Source organism: Zophobas morio, unplaced genomic scaffold (assembly GCF_036711695.1).
Source record: "Zophobas morio isolate AGI-343-1 ecotype UQ-CSIRO unplaced genomic scaffold, CSIRO_AGI_Zmor_V1 ptg000054l, whole genome shotgun sequence".
Taxonomy (NCBI): Eukaryota; Metazoa; Arthropoda; class Insecta; order Coleoptera; family Tenebrionidae; genus Zophobas; species Zophobas morio.
The window spans coordinates 2,993,992-3,016,390 of record NW_026972159.1 but is presented as its reverse complement, the minus strand read 5'-3'; the positions used below and the strand labels follow the sequence as shown (position 1 = coordinate 3,016,390).

The 22,399-nt window shown below is 29.8% G+C and overlaps 1 protein-coding gene across 2 annotated transcripts in view; it reads left to right on the top strand.

The window, feature by feature from the left end:
* LOC135142883 (uncharacterized) overlaps window positions 1-22,399 on the top strand; it is a 43,215-nt gene that overhangs the window by 11,419 nt on the left and 9,397 nt on the right. For both annotated transcript variants that reach the window (XM_064074676.1, XM_064074677.1), the window contains exon 3: window positions 15,298-15,480. In XM_064074676.1, coding sequence (XP_063930746.1) covers window positions 15,298-15,480 — 183 coding nt within the window. The remainder of the gene's footprint in view (window positions 1-15,297; window positions 15,481-22,399) is intronic.

Here is a 22,399-nt window from a genome sequence, read left to right as displayed (position 1 = left end):
ATATCGCAAAATTGAAAAATTTTGAAGTCGAGAATTTGAAAAATTGAAAAAATAAACAAAAAATCATGAAACCGAAACATTAAAAATAGAAAAATTGTAATATAAAATCGAGAAATTGAAAATAAAAAAATCGAAAAAATGAAAAATAAAAATCAAGAACTTGAAAAATTGATTAAAGAAAAATTTGAAAAAACGAAATATTGGAAAATCAAGGAATTGAAAAATCAAAAATTGAAAATTTGAAGAATTGAATAAACGAAAAATTGTAACGTCGAAAGAAACGTTGAAAAAATAAAGGACGTGCAAAATCGAAAAATTGTAATATAAAATCGAGATATTGAAAATGAAAACAGAAAAATGAAAAATAATAAACAAGAACTTGAAAAATTGAGGAACCGATAATTGAGAAACTAAATAATGGAAAAATGGAAAATTGTAATATCGCAAAATTGAAAAATTTTGAAGTCGAGAATTTGAAAAATTGAAAAAATAAACGAAAAATCATGAAACCGAAACATTGAAAAATAGAAAAATTGTTATATAAAATCGAGAAATTGAAAATAAAAAAATCGGAAAAATGAAAAATCAAGAACTTGAAAAATTGATAAAACAAAAATTTGAAAAAACGAAATGTTGGAAAATCAAGGAATTGAAAAATCAAAAATTGAAAATTTGAAGAATTAAATAAACCAAAAAATTGTAACATCGAAAGAAACATTGAAAAAATAAAGGAAACGCAAAATCGAAAAATTGTAATTTAAAATCGAGAAATTGAAAATGAAAACATCGGAAAAATGAAAAATAAAAACCAAGAACTTGAAAAATTGAGGAATCGAAAATTGAGAAACTAAAAAATCGACAAATGGAAAATTGTAATATCGCAAAATTGACAAATTTTGAAGTCGAGTATTGGAAAAATTGAAAAAATAAACGAAAAATCATGAAACCGAAACATTGAAAAATCCAAAAATCGTAATATAAATAGAGAAATTGAAAATTAAAAAATCGGAAAAATGAAAAATAAAAATCAAGAACTTGAAAAATTGATAAAACAAAAATTTGAAAAAACGAAATTTTGGAAAATTAAGGATTTGAAAAATCAAAAATTGAAATTTTGAAGAATTGAATAAACGAAAAATTGTAACATTCGAAGACACATTGCAAAAATAAAAAATTGAAAAATCGAAGAATTGTAATAAAAAATCGAGAAATTGAAAATGAGAACATCGGAAAAATGAAGAATAAAAGTCAAGAACTTGAAAAAATTTGAGTAACTAAAAAATCGAAAAATGGGAAATTAAAGAAAATGAAAAACCGAAAAATTGTGATATCCAAAAATAAGTCGAAGGTGCTACGCGTTATTTCAAGTGAGTTTTTCCATTACATAATTTTGTGATGACATCATCAATTTTTTGGCAGGGAATAAACAAATAAATTTTGAATAACGATTTGCCATACTTACGATAATCTTAAAACGTTTGCAAGATTTCAATGCAATCGATTTTTGCAATTAAAAGTTAATTACAATATGTTATACAATTTTACTTTTTTTCCAAAAATCTAGATGTTTAGGGTGAAAATTGACTATTGTAAATTGTGGCGATGATGTCATCCAATTGTTGTTGGGATTTCGAAGATTTATAAAAATCCAGGAAGTAAAAACGTATATAAATTTCATGGCCTACTAAATGACTTTTTTTTCCGACCATATAGCACTTCAAAATAGCGGCCAAAAAATCTTTACACAACGGTTCGAGTTAATGGTAAGTGTTCTCTGACTCTCCAGAGCCCGTCTGGAGTTGACATAACCTTTGTAACACATAAATCAATGACAAACAACATATGTCCCAAAAATTTGATAATAAATTTGTTAATAGCTGTTAAATATTTACCCAATAATGTTGTTTTAATGTACACGATGGAAGGAAGTGATGCTTTCTCTCGATTTGTTTACATATAATATTTACGCATTATGAGAAAGGGATGTACTAAATTCTGCCACTTTGAGTGTTTTTATAGTCTTTAGTGTTCTCTAATTCGTCTTAGCAACATGACTTATCGGGTTATAACATCGCTGCCTGGAGATATTTAATGCTTTGATTGGAGCGTATTGTCTTTAATGAGTTAGTTAATCAACAGCGGAAAACCCAGCGGTCGTCGTTGACCGGATTACTTGACTTCAGTTTTTTTTTTTTTTTTTGATTGGACGAATCATCGCTGTTTACAATTATGTTGTGTATAAAGTGATTACAGTGAAATTATATCTTATCGATAAAGCAAGTCAAATTTGAAACTGCAATACCGATTAAAGTTGTTTGCTTTGGCCCAACCCTACGTACTAATGCGGCGTTATTTATCACCGACTCCGACTACCTGAACAATAAATAAAATTAAAATTTCTTCATATTTGCAGTACGGCGAACCGGTCTGAGTTGACTAATGACCTTTGCTGCGAATATTTCGCCAATCCGTGTTGCACTTTTCCATGAACACCTCCATTTCCGAGTTCGACGACAATGAATAACGCGTTACTCATAATTTTAATTTTTTGGTCTCTCTTTCCGGTTTCAACAGCCAGTTGAGCACGAATACTGCATGACCGCCTCCATTTCCGAATTGAAAACTCTACCAAAACACCGAAAACAAAGAAAAATTTTCCCAGCGGTTAAAAGTCCATCAAATGTTAGGTCAGTTTCGGATCTCACATACCGCATTGTTTCGTTTTTTTAGAAACTTGTCGGTTTCTCTGAGATATTGGGGTTTTTAATTTGACGATACGCCTACGAGTGTCAATATTGGGATTATATTATTGTTTCCTGGATTGACGATCACTGGACTACGTCACAATCTTATCACTTTTGTGACCATATTTGGTAAAAACGCCTCGGCAAGGTTATCTCGAAACAATTCGACAGTTGGTTGTTATTGGTTAATTACGCAATTATTTAAAATAATCGAGCAAGAAGTGGTTAGAAAGTCCATTTTATACCTCATTTAACCAAGCCGAATGGCTAAGTATTGATCCAATCGCCGAGTCGAACTGAGTCATCAGATAATTTTCTAGGTTTGACTCATTTTGTCAAGTTCGACGCGTTATTTTCCGAAAGAGTTACAATGGAGAAAATCCGACTTTCTCGGACGATAAGTTTTTCTTGCGCGGTGAAATTGTTTGTACTGGCGGTGCAAAAAATGCGCTGTAAATGATTGTGAGACATTCCAAGATGAGCAATTTACGGTGAAAACTGATAAAGAAAGAAAATTGATTGATTGTTTTATGGGTGTTGCGAAATGGCGGCCCGATTTAGTGGAAAAAAATCCAAATTATATAACGGTGGAAGGCATTTTTTATTATAGTTGTTTGTTTAACTGTTATCTTTAACAGTTTGCAAATAAATTAAAAAATAATTTTTGAGACATTTATGCGTCGTAGTAAAATTTGATATGTTCATATGAACATATCAAAAGAGTCTCCTTTAAGCCATCAGCGAATTTTTACTCGTGGAAACTACTGGACCGATTGTTGTCAAATTTTGTATGTATGTTTCAATTTTTCGTTTTTTCAGTTTTTTTTTTTTTTGAATGTTTCCATTTTTCAGTGTTTCGACTTCATAATTTTTCGTTTCCTCAATTTTTGAAGTTCAATGTTTCAATTTTTTATTTTCCCGATTTTCTAATTTTCATTTTTTCGATCTTATAATTATCACAATTTTTCGTTTATCAATTTTTCAAATTTTCAGCCTTTAATTTTTCAATTTCTGGATTTTCCCGTTTTAAAATTTTGGAATTTTTGCAATTTTTGGATTCCTAATTTTCCGATTTTCTGATTAATTTTCAATATTTCACTTTTCCAATACATATTTCGTTTCTTCGATTTTTCAGTTTTCGTTTCTTCAATTTTTCAAGTTCTTCATTTTCAATTTTTAGATTTTCAAAGTTTTCATTTTATATTTTTCGGTTTTTCTTTTTGGAATTTACCGTTTTGCAATTTTCCATTTTTGCATTCGAAAAGTTAAAAAACTAAAAATCGAAAAACTGAAAAGCCGAAGAAAGATTAAAAAAGCGAAATCCCGATAAATCGAAAAATCTAGAATTTAAAAATTCGAAAAATAAAAAATAGATAAATCGAAAAATTAAAAAATCCCAAAACTGAAATGTCGAAAATCGGGAAATTGAAAGATTGAAAAATAGAAACATCGAAAAATTGAAAAATTTCAACATCGATAAATCGAAAAATCTAAGGAAGTCGAAAAAGCGAAACATCACAAAACTGAAAAATCCAAAAATTAAAATGTCTAAAAATTTAAGATTCGAAAATTTAAAAAATCCAGAAATGCTTTCAAAAAATCGAAAACTTAAAAAAATTTAAATTGCAAAATCTAAAATTTAAAACATCGAAAAACTGAAATCTTTGAACATTGATAAATCGAAAAATTGAACAATCGAAGAAATATTGAAGAATCAAAAAATTGAAAAATTGAGAAATTGGAAAATTCCAAAAATGAAATGTCGAAAATTTAAAAATCGAAAATCGAAAAGCAGAAAAATAAAAAAATAAAAAAATTAGAAACTGAAAAATAGGAAAATTCGAAATTTACAAAAATCCAAAAATTGAAAAATCAGTAAATAGAATGTTTTTTAAAAATCCAAAAAACACCAAAAAAATCGAGAAATCCCAAAATTGAAACGTCGAAAAATTAAAGAATAAAAAAACCGAAAAAGCAAAATCAGGAAACAATCCCAAATCGAAAATCTGGAAAAATTGGAAAATTGAAGAACGAAAAATTGGAAAATCTAAAAATTGAAAAAATTTCACATTGAATAAAGAAAAATGATAAAATTGGAACATGGAAAAATCGAAAAATTGAAAAATAAAGAAAATAAAAAACCAAAACGAAAAATTAAATATCAAAAAGTTGGAAAATCGAAAACCTGAAAAAGTTAAAAATGAAAACTCGAAAAACTGAAAAGTCGAAGAAATGAAAAAGTTTAAAAATCAATTAATTGAAAAATAAAAAAGTTCTACAATTGGAAATTGAAAATTTTTTAAAATTACATATGATTATTATTACATATTTAAAATGAAAATTAGAAAAATTGCAAATCAAAACGAAAACAAAAAACTCTAAAATTGAAACGAAAAATTAAAAAAATTAAAAATTAAAAATCTCAAAATTGGAATACCGAAAAATTGAAAAAATGACTACATAATTTGAAATTTAAAAAAATCGAAAGATTAAAAAGCGAAATCTCGATAAATCGAAAAATCTAGCATTTAAAAATTCGAAAAATGAAAAATAGAATAATCGAAAAATAATCCCAAAACTGAAATGTCAAAAATCGGGAAATTGAAAGATTGAAAAATGGAAACATTGAAAAATCTAAGAAAGTCGAAAAATCGAAACTTCACAAAATTGAAATATCCAAAAATTAAAATGTCTAAAAAAATTGAGAAATTGGAAAATCCCGAAAATGAAATGTCGAAAATTTGAAAAATTAAAAAATCGAAAATCGAATCGAAAAATGGGAAAATCGAAAAGCAGAAAAATAAAAAAAATTAGAAAGTGAAAATGGGGAAATTGGAAATTTAGAAAAATCCAAAAAACACTAAAAAATCGAAAAATTGAGAAAATAAAATGTTGAGAATTGCAAAATGAAAAATCTAAAAATTGAAAAAACTTCACATTGAATGAAGAAAAATGATAAAATCGGAACATGGAAAAATCGAAAAATTGAAAAATAAAATAAAAAACTGAAACGAAAAATTATATATCCAAAAGTTGGAAAATCGAAAACCTGAAAAAGTTAAAAATGAAAACTCGAAAAACTGAAAATTGAAAAATCGAATAATTGAAAAATTAAAGAACATAAAAAACCAAAACGAAAAATTGCAATCGAAAAACTGGAGACATGAAAAATTGGAGAACCAGTGAAAATTCAAATCTAAAGATTGAAATATCCAAACGTTGGAAAATCGAAAACCTGAAAAAGTTAAAAATGAAAACTCGAAAAATTGAAGAAATTGAAAAAAATGTGTAAAAATAAAAAACTAAACGACCAAAACGAAAAACTACAAATCGAAAATTTGAAGAAATGAAAAATAAAGAATCCAAAAACTGAAGAAACGAAAAATTGAAAAATCGAAAACCTGAAAAAATTAAAAATAAAAACTCGAAAAACTGAAGACATGAAAAATTTAAGAACCAGTGAAAATTCAAATCTAAAGATTGAAATATCCAAAAGTTGGAAAATCGAAAACCTGATAAAGTTAAAAATGAAAACTCGAAAAATTGAAGAAATTGAAAAAAAAATGTAAAATTAAAAAACTAAACGACCAAAACGAAAAACTACAAATCCAAAGTTTGAAGAAATGAAAAATAAAGAATCTAAAAACTGAAGAAACGAAAACTTGAAAAATCGGAAACCTGAAAAATTAAAAAAAACTAGAAAAATTGAAGAAACTGAAAAATAAAAAAAAATGCAAAAGTAAACTAAAACGAAAAACTGCAACCCGAAAATTTGAAGAACTGAAAAATTAGCAATCGAAAAACTGAAGAAACGAGAAATGGAGAGATCGAATAATTGAAAAAATAGGAAAATAAAAAACCGAAATGGAAAATTGCAACCGAAAAATTGAAAAAACTAAAAAAAAACTAAAACGAAAAACTGAAGAAAAGAAAAATTGCAATTGGAAAATTAAAGACATGAAAAATTGAAGAACTAGTGGAACTGCAAATCCAAAAATTGAAATATCCATAAGTTGGAAAATCGAAAACCTGAAAAAGTTAAAAATGAAAACTCGAAAACCGGAAAAAATTGAAAAAACAAACAAAAATAAAAATTAAAAAATAAACCAAAACAAAAAATTGCAAATTGAAAATTTGAAGAAATGGAAAATTAAAAAAATAAACCGAAACGAAAAATTGAAGCACTCCTGAAACTGAAAATCTGAAAATTGAAATATCCAAAAAATTTAAAATCGAAAACCTGAAAAATTTCAAAATGAAAACTCGAAAAATTGAAGAAACGAAATATTGAAGAAATTGAAAAAACAAAAAAATGCAAAAATAAAAAAAATACCCCAAACGAAAAACTGCAAATCGAAAATTTGAAGAAATGAAAAGTTAAAGAAAACGAAAAATCGAAAACCTGAAAAATTTGAAAATGAAAACTCGAAAATTTGAAGAACTGATAAATTAAAGAATCGAAAAATTGAAGAATTCGTAAAACTCCAAATCTAAAAATATATTTTAATTGGATATTATAAAGTTGGAAAATCCAAAACCTTAAAAATTTTAAAATGAAAACTCGAAAAATTTAATAAATAAAAAATGTAAAAAACCTATATCGAACAATTACAAATCGAAAATTTGAAGGAATGAAAAATTAAAAGATTCGAAAAATTGAAATATCCAAAAGTTGGAAAATCGAAAACCTGCAAAATTTAAAAATGAAACCTCGAAAAATTGAAGAAATTTTTTTTTGTTTCTTCAATTTTTCGAGTATTCATTTTTAAATTCATCAATTTGATTTGATTTCAATCAAAAATCAAAACGAAAAATTGCAAATCGAAAATTTGAAGAAAGGAAATTAAAGAATAGAAAAAGTGATGAAACAAAAAATTGAAAAATCGACTAATTGAGGGAACTGAAAAAACAAAAAAATGTATAAATAAAAAAATAAAAAGCCAAAACGAAAAACTCCAAATAGAAAATTTGAAGAACTGAAAAATTAAAGCTTCGAATAATTGAAATGTCGAAAACTTGGAAAATCGAAAACCTGAAAAATTTAAAAATGAAAACTCAAAAATTTGAAGAAATGAAATCGAAAACTGCAAATCGAAAATTTAAAGAAAAGAAAAATTGTAGAATTCGTAAAACTGCAAATCGAAAACCCTGAATAATTTAAAAATGAAAAACCAAAACGAAAAACTGCAGATCGAAAATTTGATGAAATGAAAAATTAAAGAATCGTAAAACTGAAGAAACGAAAAATTGAAAAACTAAAAATCGAAAAAACAAAAAATTATGAAATCCTTATTGAAAACTTGAATAACAATTGAGAACTCGAGAAACTCAATTCGAAAAATGAAAAATTCAAAAATTGGTAAATAGAAAAATTGAAAATTTTAAACTTGAAAACTCGAAAGATTACGAATCGAAAATCTGAAAACTCAAGTAAAAATGAAAAATTGAATAATCCAAAAATTCCAGTCAAAAAATCTGCCGGAGATTATTTACGTACAATATATCGCAAAAAAATATATAATTTTTCATAATAACCTTCGACCAAATATTCAGTACCATGCAAAATCCACACGACCATAAAACCCACAGTGCGCAGTTTCCAACGGAAGCAGATAAAAAAACCCCAAACAGATAAGTTACCATCGCGTCCATGACACATCTAAGTACGACCTTGATTAAAATTTTACAAGTGCAACGAATCCATTCTAACACCATAATCAACCCATTATATTTCGTCGCCTTGACTCAAAGGATGTGTGCATGCATCCGATTACCATAAAAACCTCAAGCGTAAAAGTACCTGGAAAAACGTTTTCTCGACATCGATTTTTTTGTAAACAGCAACGGCACGCTGAACCCGTCTAATTCGAGTTTCATCTCATGCCTGTGATAATTAGTTCCGTATGAAACTACCGCTAAGTCACATTTCTTTGCTAATGACACCACCGGAGCACTCTAAACAGAACGACCGTCTCAAGTACGGTAAACATGGCGTAATTAATGAAATTTTTCGTGGTGCGACGACAGTTACGGAAAATCGTCTCCAGAGGAGCGAGAATCCGCGCCGAAAAGCGAAACGAGATGCCTTAAATACTTACCATACCGGGTACTAGTGGTACCTCCGAATATTAAGTTCAACGACTCCGATTGCCGGCATCTTCGGACTATTCCGATGAGTTTAATAAGGTTATCATTCCGGTTTCACGACTTGCGTATTTCACGGCCGAATAAGCCGAGAAAAGTACTTTCCTCGCATTGTACTTAATAAGTGGTACTATCGCATTTCGGCGCTGGCCGATTTATTAGAATGTAATTAGTAATTACGCTTGGGCAACATCCTGTGTGTTCTTTATGGCGTGTGGCTCAAAACAAAAACGGTTTGTGTTATTATTTATGTGACCCTGCATTCCGCTCGGTTATGCGGATGTGTAATATCAATTTTGTTTTTGTTTCTGAGGTACGACATGTTAGATGGAGGCGAAGTGGGTTAATGGCCCGCGAAGTGGGGTACTACTGATGTATGTAGCGGGTGCGTTTTTGTTAAATCATAATAACAGTGATTGATGGCTGGAAGTTTTTTCGAAAAAGAAGTCCGACGTTTGCTTTCACTATCTCGGTTAAAAGTCTGACCTTTTGCCGTTTCTGTAACAATACGTTGTCATGGTAACGTCGTTACGGTGGTGGTTGTATGAAATAGACCGCAGCATCCATTATTATTGGATAATAAAATTATTTGCATTTCTATTTTGGTTAACTTTCTATTCTGTGTAGTTGGAAGGAAAACGAGAATAATGAAATATCGCTGTTTTAAGTTTGTCCATCGAATCACACAGATCTAGCTACACGGGAAGGCTTTAAACACTCGTTTCAAATCAATAGTAACGCTGCGTTCATTGATCAATAACAAAAAGGGATTCATAGAGGGATGCAAAATTAGTGAAGATAATGTATCATGAAAACAACAAAACATAAGTAGTTGATAGGAGGGAATAAAACATAAAACCCGAGTTATAAAAAGATAGAGATCATAAAACCGCAGCCGTAAAGAGATAGAGGAAGCCATAAATAAATGAACATTGAAAACCAGTTGAATCACCGAATTTAAGAGTTTCAATGACAAATTTTGGTAATCTAGAGTGGAATTGCTGTGAGAAGAACGTGTTAAGTTAGACACATTTGCGATCTGAAATGAGAGCTTTGTAAAAAATTGTCTCGTTACTCGGGATTTCTAAAAAGGAACGAAAAATGAGTATTTCGACTCTACATACAATTCATTCAAAGAAATTCATGTGTTCATGCTATCCGGAAAATTGATGACGTCGTTTCAAAAAATTGTGTGGAACACAGCAACGTTTAACAGAACGCTCTGTATGGTTAAAAATAATGTTGAAGTATATATCCAAAAACACGCGCCGACTGACCCACCCTGTATATTTTACATATTTTTTTACATAACTGTAGTCTATTTTTGACATTTTGGTGCGATGTTGCCACGTTATTTCAGTTTTCTTTAAAAAAAATAGCAATGCAGTGGTTCACAAAAAAAATCAAAAACGGATTATTTTTAAAATCTTATATTATATTATAGAGGGGCAAACAGAGCTTATTTATCAATTAAATTAAATTTTAGTATACCGAGTGTTTATAAAAAATTTCCGATATTTTTAAGTTTTATCAAATAGAATACCCTGTAGTTTAATAATACATCTTACTCTATTTTTTGTTCTCTTTCTTTCGATATGTCGGTTTGCGTATACCTTTATTTATCTCTCTACAAAATATTGTAACAGAGATTTTAAAAATAACTTCATTGCGATTTTTTTGGGGAACGATTTATGTGCTAAAAAAATCAGGAAAATTGAAATATATGGCAACGTCGCATCGGAATTTCAAAAATATACTGATGTTTTAAAGCCTAGGAAGAAGCCAATGAGGATATTTAATAGTCATTGAAAATACAAAATTTTATGTCTTACCGTTTAGTTTTTGATATTTATAAACAAATCATATTTGCACAATTTCTTATTGGTAACATTTACTCAAGAAGACCGAATTTATTTCCTCGGCTTTTTGGAATTGTGGATTATTTTTTAACATTTTTTTTTATACATTGGATTTTTTGGATTTTTGGAATTATTGGATCCTTTGAGTTGTCTGGATTTTGTGTTTTATTATTATTATTATTATTTATTTTATTTTTCGTTTTTTTGTATAATTTTTTTTATTTTCTGATTTTTTTTTTTTTTGATTTTTGTGATATTTTCGAGTTTTTGATTCTTGAGTTTTTTGGAGTTTCATGGATTTCTTAAATTTTTTGGACATTTTCGGTTTTTTTAGATTATTGGATTTGTTGAATTTGTTGCATTTCCTGCCGGTTTTGGACTTTTTGGAATTTTTTGGGCTTTTGGTTTTTGGATTTTTTTTTAACTTTTGATTTTTAAATCCTTTTTTTTTTCTTTCTTACAACTTTCAATTTCTTGGATTGTTGAATTTCTGGTGTTTTTTGGATTTTTTTAGAATTCCTTGGAATCATTTGCTCTTTGGATTTTTTGGATTTTTATTTATTCCATTTTTCGATTTTTGTATAATTTTTTTTTTCTCATTTTTTTCTTGATTTTTGTGATATTTTCGAGTTTCATGAATTTCTTGGTTTTTAAAATTTTTTTTTTAATATTCGATTTTTTACGTTATTGGATTTATTGGATTTGTTACATTTTTTGGGGTTTTTGGAATTTGTTGAACTCTAGACTTTAACTTTTATTTTTAGATTTTTAAATCCTTTGATTTTTTGAATTTTTTTCTTCAATTTCTTGCAATTTTCAATTTTGTGGATTATTGGATTTCTTGAGTTCCTTGGGTTTTTTGTTTTTTTTTCGGAATTCCTTGAATCGTTTGCCTTTGAATTTTTTGGATTTTTTTATATTTTTTAGATTTTCATGCACTCTATTTTACGATTTTTTTGATTATTTTTATTAGTTTTTTTTTACTTTTTAGTTGATTGAAATATTTTTGTGTTTTTGGATTTTCGAAATTGTTACATTTCTTGAATTTTTTCGAATTTCTTGGATTTCTTGGACGAGATTTTTTAAATTCTTTGGATTTTTTTAATCTCTTGCAATTCTCAATTTTTTGGGTTATGGGATTTCTTGAGTTTCTTGGGTTTTTTTTGGATTTTTTCGGAATTTCATGGAATCTTTAGCTTTTTGGAATTTTTAGATTTTTCTGTTTTTTGGGTTTTTATTGATCTTATTTCTGGATTTTTTTGATGCTTTTTATTACTTTTTTCTGATTTTTTGGCTATTTTGGAGTTTTTTGGTTTTCGGAATTCTTGGATTTCTTAAAATTTTGTCGAACGTGGGTTTCTTGGATTTTTTAAATTCTTTGGTTTTTGGATTTTTTTCATTTTCCGAATTTTTGAATTACATATTGGATTTCTTACGTCTTTTGTGTTTCTGGCATTTCTTGGGGTTTTTTGATTTTTTGGAATTTTTTGGACTAGATTTTTGGATTTTTTAATTCTTTAATTTTTTGAATTTTTTGGAATTTCTTGCTATATTCAATTTTTTGAATTGGATTTCTTGAGTTTATTGGGTTTCTTGCATTTCTTGGGTTTTTTGGGGTTGTTATTTATCCTATTTTCCGATTTTGTGGCTAATTTTTATTAGGTTTTTACGTTTTTTTTTTTGATTTTTTTGGTTTTTTGAATTTTCGGAATTATTGAATCTCTTGAACTTTTCGAGTTTCTTGGGTTTCCTCGATTTTTTAAATTGTTTCGATTTTTTGGATTATTGGATTTCTTGAGAATCGTTTGCTCTTTGAATTTTTTCAATTTTTTTGTATAATTTTTATATACATGATTTTTTAGATATTTGTGATATTTTCGAGTTCATGGATTTCTTGGATTTTTTAAATTCTTTGATTATTTGGATGTATTAAGTTTGTTGGCTTCTTATATTTCTTGGGCTTTCTGGACTTTTGAATTTTTGGATTTTTAAATATTTTGATTTTTTGGGTTTCTTGTATTTCTTGGGTTTTTTTGGAATTTTTCCTGAATTCTTTGGAATCCTTTGCTGTTTGGATTTTTGGGATATTTTTGAGTTTGGTGGGTTTCCTGGATTTTATTTTAATTTTTTATATTTTTTGGATTTTTATAAATTTTATTTTTCGGTTTTTTGGATAATTTTTCTTAGTTTCTTCTGATTTTTTGGAATTTTGGGATATTTTTGATTTTTTAAATTTTCGAAATTGTTGGATTTCTTGAGTTTTTTCGAGTTTCTTGGATTTCCTGGACTAGATTTTTTAAATTCTTTGATTTTTTTGGATTTTTTTGAATTCCCTACAATTTTCAATTTTTTGGATTATTGGATTTCTTGAGTCTTGTTTTTTTTTTGGATTTTTGCTCTTTGGAATTTTTAGATTTTTTATGTTTTTTGGGTTTTTATTAATCTTATTTTTAGATATTTTGGATACTTTTTATAAGTTTTTTTCTGATTTTTTGGATTTTTCGAATATTTCAGAGTTCGGAATTATTGGATTTCTTGCATTTCTTGGGATTTTTGGATTTTTTAGAATTTTTACTTTCCCAGCGTAAGCGAAGGAAGTATTGTAATCGAGTTCATCCGACGAATGACCAATTTTTTTTGGACTCTATATTTTTGGATTTTTTTTATCGTTTGGATTTTTAAATGCTTTGATTTTTTGAATTTTTTTCAATTTCTTGCAATTTTCAATTTTTTGGATTATTGGATTTCTTGAGTTTCTTGTGTTTCTTGCATTTCTTGGGTTTTTTAGATTTTCTCGGAATTTCTTGGAATCGTTTGCTCTTTGGATTTTTTGAATTTTTTATATTTTTGGGGTTTTATTTATCCTGTTTTTCGATTTTTTTGATAATTTTTATTAGTTTTTTACTGATTTTTTGTATTTTTGAATTTTAGGAATTATTGGATTTCTTGAGTTCTTCGAGTTTCTGGGTTTCCTGGATTTTTTAGATTTTTCGATATTTTAAATTCTTTGATTTTTGGATTGTTTTAAATTTCTTGAATTTCTTAAGTTTCTTGCATTTCTTGAGTTTTTCGGATTTTTTCGGAATTTCTTGAAATCGTTTGCTCTTTGGATTTTTTAGATTTTTTTTATATTTCTTTTATTGTCAGATTTTTTTTAGATATTTTTTGGATATTTGTGATGTTTTCGACTTTTTAGTTCTTGGGATTATTGGATCTCTTGAGTTTTTTCGAGTTTCATGGATTTCTTGGATTTCTTGGGCTTTCTGGATTTTTTGGAATTTCTTGGATTCTGGACTTCTGAATTTTTGGATTTTTTTTGGTCTTGAGTTTCTTGGGTTTCTCGCATTTCTTGGGTATTTTTGGATTTTTTCGCAACTCTTTGGAATCGTTTGTTGTTTAGATTTTTTTGGGTTTTTATTAATCTTATTTTTCGATTTTTTGGATACTTTTTATTAGTTTTTTTTTTCTGATTTTTGTGAATTTTGGGAATTTTTTTACTTTTTGGATTTTCGCTGTATTGGGTATCTTTAAAGTTTTTTCGAGTACTTGGGTTCCTTGGTTTTTTAAATTGTTTGTTTTTTGTATTTTTTTAATTTTCGAATATTTTCGAATTTTTGGATTATGAGATTTCTTAAGTTTCTTAAATTTCTTGGGTATTTTTGGATTCTTTGGAATTTTTTGGAATCTTGCTTTTTGGATTTTTTAGATTTTTCGTGTTACCAGAGACCGTGGTTTCAAGAAGTACTAGTTCCGTTTTCTGTTGACGTTACTATGGCAACTAATACCCTAGGGTGTTATTTGGTCAATAACGTGCCTCAAATCCCCGATATTATAGACCAATAATAATAAAAAACAGAACACTGTGTGTAGTTAAAAATAATTCTAATGTATTGTACTTTTTTTTCTATTTTCAGTAATGGCTGAAAATTCTCTTAACTCACTCTGTATATGTATCCTCTATAAAAGAAAAATTACGTCATAAAATTATGAAGCGAATTTTTACTAAAAATACGACGTATCAGGCGATGTTTATTTGTAAATAACTGGATTTTTTTAAACGTTATCTGATATCATTGTTGAACTTTTATTTCACGTGAGGTGCCACTCATTTTCTGTTCTATTATCTTTAAATTTTGTCTTTTTGTATTGATAATTTTTTCATCTTAATAGCTTGTTAGGTAAATGTGTTGCGAAGATTTTGAGCACTTTTTCATTTTTATCTCGATCGTAATAAGCGTTTTTTGTATTTTTAACTTGTTGAGATATGAGATATAATTATTTATATCTTAATATTTAACCGAAAACTCATTGAGGCACAAAAAATAGCTTCGGTGACGAGGTGCACTTTAGTTTTTTTTTAAATCGCGATAGCTTATATAAAATTTAAAAAACAATTTGATTTAACCTGAGGATAAATGTCACACAATCCAATAAGTCGACAAATATTTGAAAGTTGTCTAACATTTCAATCCAAAACGTTTTATTAAAATTATACTTATTAAACAAGGACGACAAGATGTGATGAAAATAGTAAAACTCTCTGTTTTCAGGTTGGCGAAGGGGGCATAATTTTGATCCCCGGCGCCTGGGTGGGCGAATCATTCACAGACGAAGACGAGGAGGTCCTGCGCTCTCTGGAAGGCCCCCCGAGTCCCTGCGACGTCACATTCATTAACGATAACATACTCATCGATGGAAAATCTAGTCTTAGTCAAAAAACGAAAAAAGCGAAGGTAAGTTTTCGGTTTGCTTACGATAAATAAATATATCCGACCGTGCCCAAATGTTTGCACTTAAATGAGCAACATACATACAAATATTCAGAATTACGATAAGCAACGTACACACATTTGTTATTGTTTATGCTTCGGTGTTTAGTAAATACGGGATTTCGCAAAAACCGATCGTTGTTAACATTTTTCGCATGTGTCAAGGCCGCAGATTTGCCAGAAAGCAGAAATGCGGTTGCTCTAATTCGCGGATTAATTTCAAAATTAAGCGATAATGAGGCTAGCATTGACATTTGGAAATAACCGTAGCGACAAAAGTGGAATTTGGGGCGTTTCAAAGATAACGCGACTAGGTTATTTTTTGAATGAAATTAAAATTAAGTACGGTTTAAGGCCGTAAGTAAGTATCGGTGAAAGCACGAATAAAATTACAAGCTCGGTAAAAATATCGAGTCTACCAATGGTCTACCTGTCTGGGACACCTGCTCGGTTTCATGGTCACCCATGGATGCGAGTGCATTATCCACAGACCAGTGGAATGTTGCAGGTTTCGAATAGCCCTGAATAACACGGAAATTTCGATTTTTGTTACCAAGATTCAAAGAAAGAGATCGTTCCAAGTGTGATTAAAATTATTATTACTGCTGTCTGTGGTATTTATGTTAATACTGACGCTTCAGCCAGTGACGTCCCCAAATCACTGTGACTAACGCCAACAAAATTTTTTGAAATTTCTAAAAATACCACTCGACGTAATCGCACCATTGATCCAATTTCGCGTTATCGCATTCTTGTCCATTTAAATGATAATTGTACTAATAAAATCGACAATATCTCGTTATCACACAGCGGTTAATCACTGCAGATTACACTCGTTTTCGATTATTATTTTACAAAAAAAAAACTGCAACCGTAAAGTAGGTTCCACATCTAGGTCGCCTTTTCGCCCTTAAGCCGTCGTTCATCCAATTAGATCCGACGACGTCGTCTTTTGTTTTTCGCGAAAATCCGCAACTCAAGTAGGTCGCGCTGTGATCCGCGCGATTTCCGATGAGTCTTCGATCGGCGGAATGTCAAGTTTGCGATGGTTTCGAATGGTTTAAATATAATGGAAAGTCGGTGGTGTGCGTTGTCGTCGTTAAAAAAATCCAGCCGAGCGGAACTGGAAACGGCGTGTTATTTTCATTGTGGCTTGTTTTCTTCGTGCTGTTTGTTCTTGTTTGTTTGGCGTTTTTTTCCGGAGAGAAATGCCACAGGCGGCGCATTCCACCGACGAATGGGAGTTTAATTGTTCGAAAAAGAATGAGGCGGTTTTAACGGGTTCGACGCCGGCTGGGCGACAATTTGTGCGTCCATGGCATGGAGAGTTCGGTGACGTCATCGCGAGATTTTTTCAATAGTGCATCATTCGTATTTTAACGTTGCGGGTGCGAGTTTCGTAACATATTTTTAAGAAGGATTTTGATTTTACAAAATTTTCTAAAATTTTAGAAACACAATGCCCTGTTTCTTGTGTCTCGGTTAAAATTTACATTTATTTTTAATTTGTTAATAAAAATTCGTCTTAATTTCTAACATAATATGTTGCCCTGACTACGAGTTTCATAACCCACCCAATTTTATTTTAATATACAGAATGTCCCAGTTAAAACTACACGATATATATACTACTATATCTTGAGAACGGATAGCGATATTCAAATTCTATAAACGCCATTGTTTTTACCTTGAAATGACACTCAACTTCCATTTTTTTATGTTCGTCAATTTTATTTTTTGTTGAAACTTAAAATGGAATAATTATCCAAGTGTCATTTTAATTTCTACTTTCGCATTTTTCATTTCTCATTTGAAATTAATTTCCCATTTCTTATTTTCCATTTGTCATTTCCCGTTTGTCTGGCATTTATCGTCTATCCTTTCTCTTTTTTTCTTATTCCTCATTTCTTAATTTTCATGTCTAATTTCACATTTCTTATTTCTCATTTCCCATTTTTCATTTCTTATTTCATATTTCTCATTACTCATTCCTAATTTGTCATTTCTCATGTCAAATTAATTTCCCATTTTTCATTTCGAATTTCAAATATCGGATTTTTCATTTTTCACATCTCATTTCCCATTTCGCGTCTACCTTTCTTCCATTTCGCATTCATTACTCATTTTTCAATTTTCATTTCTTCTGATTTTTAAATTTTCTCGTTTCGTATTTCTCATTTCACGTTTTTCATTTCGTGTTTCCAGTTTATCATTTTGCAATTTCTTATTTCACATTTTTCATTCTCCATTTTTCATTTCGCTTTTGTAATTTCTTATTTCGCATTTCTCGTTTCTTATTTCGCATTTCCCATTTGTCATTTCACATTTCCCACGTACCACTTCACATTTCCCCGTCCCATTTCACATTTCGCGGCTATCCTTTCTCATTTCCTCCCATTTCGTGTTCATTTCGGATTTTTCATTTCGCATTTCTGATTTCTAAATTTTTTCGTTTCGCTTTCCCATTTTTCATTTCGTATTTCTAATTTCGCATTGTGCGTTTATTTCACATTTCGCATTGTGCGTTTATTTCACATTTCGCATTTCTTCTTACTTATTCGTAATTTTTCATTTTCTCATTCGTAATTTTTTATTTTTCATTCCTCATTTTTCATTTCGGATTTCTAATTTCCAATTTCACATTTTGTATTTTTTATTTCCAGTTTCTCAATTCGTATTTTTCAGTTTTCATTTCACATTTTTCATATCTCATATCTCATTTCCCATTTCATTTTTCCACGTACCATTTTTCATTTCTAATTTTCCCATTTCGCATTTATGATTTCTAAATTTTCTCATTTCCCATTTCTGATTTCTAAACTTTCTCATTTCGCATTTTTCATTTCCCATTTCACATTTCCCACGTCCCATTTCACATTTCCCCCGTACCATTTCACATTTCCCACGACCAATTTCACATTTCGTTTTTCCAATTTCTCATTTCGCATTTCTTATTTCTCGTTTCCCATTTCTCATTTCCCGTTTTGCTTTTGCAATTTCTCATTTCGCATTTCAGATTTGTCATTTCGCACTTCCAATTTCTCATTCCACATTTCGCTTTTCCAATTTTTAAATTTGGAATTGTCATTTCGCATTTCGAATTTCTAAATTTTCGCACTTCGCTATTTTCAGTTTTCATTTCTCAATTTTCATCTCTTCATTTCTAATTTCGCGTTCATTTCACATTTTTCATTTTTCACATCTCATTTCTCATTTCACATTTCCCCGTACCATTTCACATTTCCCACGTACCATTTCACATTTCCCACGTCCCATTTCTCATTTCCCGTTTTGCTTTTGCAATTTCTCATTTCGCTTTTCCAATTTTTTAATTTGGAATTGTCATTTCCCATTTCGCATTTCTGATTTCTAAATTTTCTCATTTTTCTCTATTTTCAGTTTTCATTTCTCAATTTTCATCTCTTCATTTCTAATTTCGCGTTCATTTCACATTTTTCGTTTTTCACATCTCATTTCACATTTCCCACGTCCCATTTCACATTTCGTTTTTTCAATTTCTAATTCTGCATTTCTTATTTCTCGTTTCCCATTTCTCATTTCCCGTTTGGCTTTTGCAATTTCTCATTTCGCATTTCAGATTTGTCATTTCGCACTTCCAATTTCTCATTTCTCATTTTCACATTTCGCTTTTCCAATTTTTTAATTTGGAATTGTCATTTCCCATTTCGCATTTCTGATTTCTAAATTTTCTCATTTTTCTCTATTTTCAGTTTTCATTTTTCACATCTCATTTCTCATTTCATATTTTCCCCGTACCATTTCACATTTCGCACGTACCATTTCACATTTCCCACGTCCCATTTCACATTTCGTTTTTTCAATTTCTAATTCCGCATTTCTTATTTCTCATTTCCCGTTTTGCTTTTGCAATTTCCCATTTCGCATTTCAGATTTGTCATTTCGCACTTCCAATTTCTCATTTCTCATTTTCACATTTCGCTTTTCCAATTTTTTAATTTGGAATTGTCATTTCCCATTTCGCATTTCTGATTTCTAAATTTTCTCATTTTTCTCTATTTTCAGTTTTCATTTCTCAATTTTCATCTCTTCATTTCTAATTTCGCGTTCATTTCACATTTTTCATTTTTCACATCTCATTTCTCATTTCATATTTTCCCCGTACCATTTCACATTTCGCACGTACCATTTCACATTTCCCACGTCCCAATTCACATTTCGTTTTTTCGACTTCTAATTCCGCATTTCTTATTTCTCGTTTCCCATTTCTCATTTCCCGTTTTGCTTTTGCAATTTCTCATTTCGCATATCAGATTTGTCATTTCGCGCTTCCAATTTCTCATTTCTAATTTTCGCATTTCTGATTTCTAAATTTTCTCATTTCGCTATTTTCAGTTTTCATTTCTCAATTTTCATCTCTTCATTTCTAATTTCGCGTTCATTTCGCATTTTTCATTTTTCACATCTAATTTCCCCATTTCATATTTCCCTCGTACCATTTCGCATTTCCCACGTACCATTTCACATTTCCCACGTCCCATTTCACATTTGGTTTTTTCAATTTCTCATTTCGCATTTCTTATTTCTCGTCTCATTTCTCATTTCTAATTTTCTCATTTCCCATTTTTCGTTTCACATTTTTTTATTCTTCATTTCGCATTTCAGATTTGTCATTTCGCACTTCCAATTTCTCATTTCTTCTGATTTCGCATTTCAGATTTCTAAATTTTCTCGTTTCGCATTTCTCATATTTCTTATTTTTCATTTCACATTTTTCATTCTTCATTTTTCATTTCGTTTTTAAATTTCGTATTTTGCCTTTGTTTCACATTTCGCATGTTTCAGTTTTAATGACAGGATTTCTAATTCATTTCGCATTTCTTGTTACTCATTCCTAATTTTTCATTTTTTTTTCATTTCTCATTTTTCATTTCGTGTTTCTAATTTCGCATTTCTCACTTTTCATCTCTTCATTACTAATTTCGCATTTCTAATTTTTCAATTAGTGTTTCTAGTTTCTCATTTCGCATTTCTCATCTTTCATTTCTCATTTCCCACGTACCATTTCACATTTCGCTTTTCCAATTTCTTATTTCGCATTTATTCCTCATTTTTCAATTTTCATTTCTTTTCATTTCTAATTTCGCGTTCATTTTGGATCTCTCATTTCGGATGTTTCATTTCTTGTGTATCTGAACGGAAAAGTTTATTAATAATGTTTTCAATTTTTTTACACTTCTAAAATGTGCCAAAACCATATCTTTCTTTTTTTTTAATAAAACATTGCATATTTTTGATTTTTGGATGACGAGAAACATTACAGTCAATTCTAGTATCATTATATAACATAGTGGGGGTTCTGGATCACTTTTGGCGGGAAAATTTGAATTTCGACTCGCTTTTACCAAGATGACCCACCGCAGCCAGTCGAAATTCAAATTTTCCCGCCAAAAAGTGAGTCGGAAGTACCACCATATAACTTCTAGCGGGTTCTGAACAATTTTTTGAGGGAAAAATTCATATTTCGGATCATTTCGGCTACGATCGGCTCATTTCCGCCAAAGAAGGAACGGAAGCCCCACCGTGTAATTTCTAAGGGGTTCTAATCACTTTTTGGCGGGAAGTTTTGAATTTCAACTCGTTTGGGTCACCATGGTCAGAGTGAGTCCAAATTCAAATTTTCCAGTCAAGAAGTGATCCAGAATCCGCACATGCGCAAAATCAAGGGATTATGTAAAGTCAGTGTGAACTAAATAACTAATCTAAACCGACACTAAGGAAATATGATATAAATTGAGGACAACGAAAAAATATACAGCTACCTCACTTAAAAATAATAGCTTGCTTTAAACCAGAACGTAAAATTGTTTTGAATGTCATCCGTGATTTTTTCAGTCCAACCAATTCAAATAATGAAGATAATTGACCATTCCAAGACTTTTCATATACAGGGTGTTTACTAAACATGTGGTAAAAAATCATAGGGTCATTCGTTGGGTTATTTTGAACTTTTTTGTGATTGGGTGATTTTCGGAAAGACGAGGAATAACACCCTGTATACATTGTCGATTTTCGTAATTTGCAACGAAAAATAAATTTTCTCAAGACCTTCATTTTTAGGACTCAGCAACGGGTTCTATTAGTGCACTTCGTGATTTATCTGGATTTCGTGTGCACACAACAATCGATGACGCACTAGAGTGCAAAAATCGACGTTCACTATTTAGTGGTCGCAAAGTGCCGCCAATTAATTTTATCGGGCAATTTCATCCAACAAAAGGAGCGGATATTTATATTGCACAATCCTGATATAAAATCGTGCACCTACCGAATACGATAATTCCAAACCAATTAAAAAAATTTTAAACGACTAACTTATGTAGGTTGACAACGATATCAATCTGATTGCATTGTTGCAATCAGTGAAATGTGTTTTCTCCCACGTCTAAACCTACGTCGCCGGCGATTATGAGCTCATGTTTACAATACGCAAACAAGTCTCGTATTTCAAAGTCGTTTAGGATATTTTCAGAGCGTTACCTTTTCGATTGACATTTAAATAAAGAGTGAAGTCGGCGCGATTTTAAATTTTAGTAAATCAGCGAAGGAAAGCTGCGGACTTTCCTTACGATCGGCTCGGAATTTTAACAGTACTTTTCATTTGATCGGATTAGTTAACGGGAACATTCGTTTGCGGCTAGTCGAGAATTTTAAAATTACAGAGTAATGTACATGAAATTTCTCACACTAATCTCCAGTTTCTCCGTTTTTGCTCTGAATTTTGACAACGCCGTTTTCTCTTCCTGCATTTAATTCAAATTCGGGGGGAAAAACAGTCGCTCGACGAATTCGAATGCGGTTTCTCGTTTCGCTCAATTAATCAATAAAATAACAATGACTATTA